At 36.7% G+C, this 6,000-nt stretch overlaps 1 protein-coding gene across 50 annotated transcripts in view; it reads left to right on the top strand.

Moving 5' to 3' along the window:
- The first annotated feature begins 1,355 nt into the window (after positions 1-1,355).
- LOC127936634 (CMRF35-like molecule 1) overlaps positions 1,356-6,000 on the top strand; it is a 35,113-nt gene continuing 30,468 nt past the window's right edge. For 7 of the 50 annotated variants that reach the window (XM_052534238.1, XM_052534216.1, XM_052534242.1 and 4 more), the window contains exons 1-8: positions 1,358-2,796; positions 3,282-3,617; positions 3,706-4,002; positions 4,201-4,245; positions 4,324-4,357; positions 4,526-4,609; positions 5,282-5,376; positions 5,537-5,592. In XM_052534238.1, coding sequence (XP_052390198.1) covers positions 2,673-2,796; positions 3,282-3,617; positions 3,706-4,002; positions 4,201-4,245; positions 4,324-4,357; positions 4,526-4,609; positions 5,282-5,376; positions 5,537-5,592 — 1,071 coding nt within the window. In that variant the 5' untranslated portion in view covers positions 1,358-2,672. Of the gene's footprint in view, positions 2,797-3,281; positions 3,618-3,705; positions 4,003-4,200; positions 4,246-4,323; positions 4,358-4,525; positions 4,610-5,281; positions 5,377-5,536; positions 5,593-5,656; positions 5,735-5,818; positions 5,887-6,000 lie in introns of all 50 variants that reach the window. The other 43 variants (XM_052534234.1, XM_052534224.1, XM_052534233.1 and 40 more) reach the window with 25 other exon arrangements.

Below are 6,000 nucleotides of genomic sequence, written 5' to 3'. Positions count from 1 at the left end.
ATATCTGTCTACTTGGCTAGTTAATCCAATCAATATAAAAATGTATAGCTACTGTTGATAAACAATATAAGAATAGACGTCACATAGGGAATGCGTAGCCTAGCATTTTAATAAAACTGTTAACTTTACGGTAGCGGGGAATTTGAACGTTCAGAAGTATTGTAATGGGTCGGGTTTTTTATGGAATTATATATATATATATATATATATATATATATATATATATATATATATATATATATATATTTTTTTTTTTTATATATACATATATATATATACCTAAAACAGAGATACTAATTGATGTGTCAGCATTCAAGCATTTCAGTGGGTTTATACAGATCACTCTTTACAGCAGATTTAGTTCACAAACAATTGACAGTTTTGACCTTAATATGATTTTCAGTTATAATAATTGATTGTAAATTTCAACATTAATAACATTTAACTGCATCAGACGCGCTCGCTCACAAGATCTCCCAGTTCTAACTTGTGAATTCATTTCACTAACGACTCGCACTAGACGGTTCGTTTGAATCAGTGAGTTGTCGACTCTGGGACAGCTGCAATCCATAAGCCCCTTTCACACTGCTATTCCGGCAAATACAGGGGTAAATTGTTCCGGCAATTTTTCCAGGGTCGCTAGATTTTGCACTTTCACACTGCCAGTGATGACCCGGGATATTCCGTGCTTTCACACACAACCCGTAAAGATCCCGTAACGACACGTGACATCAGGGCGTGACGTGTAATGTACGAGCCGAAAACATTAGGCACGTTATACTTTCACTGAAGCAAGCAAACGATCTCGGCATCAGTGCGGAAAGTGAGGAACTAACTGATCTCTGCTTCATTACAGTTTGCACATATTTTTTCATCGCAAACGTTGATCTTCCTTCAAAACAGTCGATAAAATCACTTCGACACTGAATTAGATCTGGCTTTTGTTCGCACATCACTCGTCCAGGGTTGAATCTGGCAATGTTAAGCCCCTTTCACAATGCACGTCGGACCCGCAATATTGCTGGAACAATGCCGGGTCGCCTTCTGTGTGAAAGCAACCACGTCCGGGGATTGATTCCCGCATTAAACCCGGGTGGGGGACCTGGTAACATTTGGGGTTCGACCCGGGATGAGCGCTGTGTGAACAAAAGTCAGATCTAATGCCGTGTCGAAGTGATGACGCGCGTTATTGCGCGACTCTTTTATCACCTGTTTTGAAGGAAGATCAACGTTCATGAAAAAAAACACATTTGCAAACTGTAATGAAGCAGAGATCAGTTAGTTCCTCACTTTCCGTGCTGACGCAGAGATCGTTTACTTGCTTCAGTGAAAGTATAACGTGCCTAGCATTTTCGACTCGTACAATACAAGTCACTCGCTGATGTCACGTGTCGTTACGGGATCTTTACGGGTTGTGTGTGAAAGCACGCACATATCCTGGGTAATCACTGGCAGTGTGAAAGTGCAAAATCTAGCGACCCGGGAACAATTGCAGGAACACTTTACCCATGTATTTGCCGGAATGGCAGTGTGAAAGGGGCTTTACTAAGTTCAATGTGGGAATCAATCCCGGGACGTGGTTGCTTTCACACAGAAGGCGACCCGTCAATGTTCCGGCAATATGACGGGTCCGACGTGCAGTGTGAAAGGGGCATAAGATAGTAAAAGAAAGCTGAAATCGGATCATTCTAATTCATAAACGAATCGTTTGGTGTGATTTGCGATCCAATTAAAAAGACTCGGTTCATTCATGAATCAGAGACCACTTCTGCGTGTCGGAGCATGTGATATATTATATGGACGATGTAGCGATATATTTATGAAATGTAGTGGACGATGTTATGATATGATTTATGAAATGTAGTAAATTAAAAACTACGATCTTATACTTTGCAATTTAGTGAAGTTAAAAGTAAAAATTACTCAAAATAAAATGACTCCAGTAAAGTAGACCTACACTACTCGAAAAATTGTGCTCAAGTACAGTAACGAAGTAAAGCTAGTTCATTACTAACACGTTTATCTGTCTGTAAGAAAGCAAATCCTTATGAGTGACTTGTGCAGTGTGAAGATTTTTTACCATCAGCAATTATTCTCAACTAACAGTGCAGCAAGTTTGTGAAAGAAGTGTGAATCTTTACTAAAACATACAGAAGCCCTGATAACCCATATCTCACTGTTTCCCATCTATTTTATCTCTTGTTCTGTTTTATCAGCATATAAATGTTGAAAAGCTTTTGTCCAGTATTAATCTCTGTACAGAAATAGTGCTTCATTCACATCCGGTTTCAAGTCCTATTAAAATCTGAAGGTATTTATCACGTACTGCATATAAATAAATGTAAGAAACTCACTTCAGCAGTGACCTACTTCAGTAGTTCTATAATTGTAAAATGGGAACTAGAGAATTAAATAGTGTTAATACCCAAAAACCACAGAGGAAAACACTTGAATATCGACTGCAGAGCTAAAATAAACAATTTTTATCAGAATAATCTTACATTTCTTGACCAAGTGATGCAATTGTAATTTGTGTTTTTTGCAACATTTGCAATCAAACATTATGACATTTTATTGTAAATTAAGTTTTTGTGACATATGCAAATGAAGACCGCGGAAGCAGGAAGTGAGACTGAGATCATGAGAACTTAAGGTCATTTACTTCTCCTCGAATGAGTAGCTGTTTCTTTAGCATCATGTACATGATGAAGATGCAGGGAGAAGAAACATTGCAATGTTTTAACAGAAGGACTGACAGTTTGAAGTTCATTGTGTTTTTCCTTTGGCTCATAACAGGCAAGTGTTCTATATTTGTAGTTTATTCACACGATTAGTCGACATGTTCTGATGTATGATATGCTAGACTCTAAAACTTTTAAACAGTGTTTTTATCATTATTTTATAATTACATGTATTAATAGAGAAATACATTTGTCATGTCACTGGAATATTTGGTGATAATATAGCTATATATACGTAGTATTTTAAAGTTTTTTTTTTCATCAAGTTAGGTAAAGGTTTTTTAGCACAAGCACACAAGGGTTAAGATAAACCTAGTCAAGGTAGAAAAGTTTTTAAAAGTCTAAAAACTTGAAAGAAATAGTGACCAGTCACATGACATTAATTATATATTTGACCTTACACATTCATATAAATTTTAATCTAAAATCTTTATTTTTAAAAAGTCCAAATACATGATTTGCAACAATCGTATAAGTTATGGACTTAAATATTAAAAGAAAATTTATTATTATTTATTATTTTAATGATTATTTATCCAGCTCCTGAAGGCAGAGCAGGTTCAGTAAGCAGACGGTTAACAGTTCAGACTGGAGGATCGCTCATTATTCCATGTCATTATGACAGAAAATACACCGATCACAAAAAATACTGGTGCTTTCATGCCAAGTCAGCTTACAATTACTGCAGTATTCTGGCATATGCTAATGAAACCAAAGGAAGAGTGTCAGTAATTGATCATCCAGATCAGAGTTTCTTTACTGTGACTATGAGAAACCTGCAGAATGAAGACACTGGAGCTTATTGGTGTGTTGTGGAGATTGAAGGAATATTTGAACGAGATGAGAGTGAGCAGCTCTATCTGACAGTTCAATCAGGTATGAGACGTGTTTCACATTCAGTTGAAAAATTTGACTAATTCCTCAGAAATCACAATCCTAAATGTGTGTGTGTGTGTGTGTTCAGCTCCTGATGTGTCTGTGGTGAACAGCAGTGTATCTGGACAAGAAGGTGGTGATATCAGTGTTCAGTGTTTCTACAGTTCTGGATATAAGAATAAACTCAAACAGTGGTGCAGATATAAAGATCAGAGCTGTTACACAGTGGGGAGGACTAACACATCCCAGAATTCATCAGTCCAGATCAGTGATGATGGGAGAGGATCCTTCACTGTGCTGATGACTGGACTGAGACTCACTGATTCTGACTGGTACTACTGTTCTGCTGGAGATCTGCAGGCTCCTGTTCAACTTAATGTCTCTGGTAAAAACTAATCAGATCCACACAGCATTTCTTGATATAAAGAAAAATCCCAGACAGCAAGCATTTTCGGCCCAGATCTGGGTCACATTTGGCCCGCATGGATTTTACGTGGGCCAGATGTGGGCCGGTTCTGGGCTGAAACTGCTTGCTGTCTCAAAACAAATTAAAATATTGTTTCATCTTTTCCTGTGTCTCTAGAAAATTCACAGGTTCCTTTTCTCACGGTCAATGAACCAAAATCAGGTAATATAGATCTTACTGGAGGTTATGACACAATTATTAAAAAAGAAATCCCTTAATCGTTTTTTTTTTTTTTGACAGAATCTGTGACCACAGAAGTATCTGAGAGAAACGGGTTGGTAGTGTATTAAAATATTAATCAAGATTAATGTTTTCTATCATGGACTTGATGTATATGTTCAATAGATTAATATGTAATCTATTTTTGTATCTGGTGTTATTGCTTATTTTTGGTCTTTTAGTCAGATTTATTTTTGTTCATTTTTCTCTTGTTGTTTCTAAGCAGAGATGCAACTGCTCTCTCATCTACAACACCAGTTTCAGTTAACACTGATCAAACAGTGAGCAGTGAAGAGCAGCAGAATGAGTACTGAAATAAAATGTTCCTTGCTTAAACAGATTGAAACACCAAAAATAATTTTTACCACAAGGTTTTGCAGCATTGAGCAATGTAGCCAATAAGAGGCATTTAAATAGCACTTTAAACAGAGAATGTTTCAAAGCAGTTTCATGTATCAATTATGCAGACTTCAATATTGAGGTATATCCAAATTCTAAAGCAACGGTGGAAGAACAATAGTTTTTTTTTGTCTCGGAATTGCATTGGTTAGCATATCGATAAACATAGTAATGGGCAGGACAAAAAAATTATGTCAAAATAGAAAATAGACTAAATAAAAAAAGTCAGCAACATATTCATGGCTTCAAAATGCTGTTGCAATTATTTGTAAAAGTAATGACTTTTTAATCTTGTAAATGTTTCACTGTGCATTGCTATACTTGTTTTAGTTAGTCTCTGTAACCTTGAAAGTTTGTGATGCCATTGCCTAGCATTTTAAAAGGTTATATCCGTGAGCTCAACTTCTTCTTTTGCATGTATGTAGTTTTTGCGGAAATGCAATGTCTTTCTGTGGTGGGTGTGAAATGGTTTAAAAGTAAAACACCACTTTAAAGGTGTTTGAACAACTCATATATAACAAGAACATTTCTGTTATGATCAGGCTATACTCTAATTATTTTGTGCTGTTGATTATCACAGGAATTATTTGTATCTGGAGCTGTGGATTCCAGCGGTTGTGCTGCTGATGGTGATTGTGATTTTCGTGTCAGCTGTAAAACTGAGAAAGAAACACAGTCAGTATTAATGTCTTTTCTTATTATATGACAGGTCCATGAATCATTCAGTGTTTGATCAGTTCATGCACTCAGAAGTTTTGCTCGTATATTTAAAAGCTTTTGTTGATGAACTGTTCCACTAAATGACTGATGATATTATTTGTTCTCTTCCTTTCAGACAGAAATGAATACATCACAGAGGTGAACAGAGTTAGAGCCAGTGACACAGTAAGTGTGAGTTAACAACCAATTTGAGTTAAAACTCATAACTGAGAGACTCAGATGTGTTTATTCCCAGGGAAACGGTTCTTCTTCAGTGCTTGCAGAGAATGATGTGACTTACACCTCTGTGATAGTTCAAACTAAAACTAAAGCAGTAAGTCAGAGCATACTGTATCTGATTCATTTGTACTGTAATGTAATGGTCAGTGTTGTTCATAATCATCTTTTGTATATCCAGAGCAGTCCAGTATCTGTGGAGGACGAGGTGACCTACAGCTCTGTGCACAAGTAGGTGAGATGTTACAGGTTTGCTGAAGTTGATAATAAGAGGATGTTACACACGCACACACACACACACACACACACACACACACACTCTCTCTCTCTCTCTCTCTCACACACACACACACTCTCTCTCTC

The sequence above is a fragment of the Carassius gibelio genome, chromosome A2 (assembly GCF_023724105.1).
Source record: "Carassius gibelio isolate Cgi1373 ecotype wild population from Czech Republic chromosome A2, carGib1.2-hapl.c, whole genome shotgun sequence".
NCBI classification, from domain to species: Eukaryota; Metazoa; Chordata; class Actinopteri; order Cypriniformes; family Cyprinidae; genus Carassius; species Carassius gibelio.
This window is presented reverse-complemented; position numbering and strand designations above follow the sequence as displayed.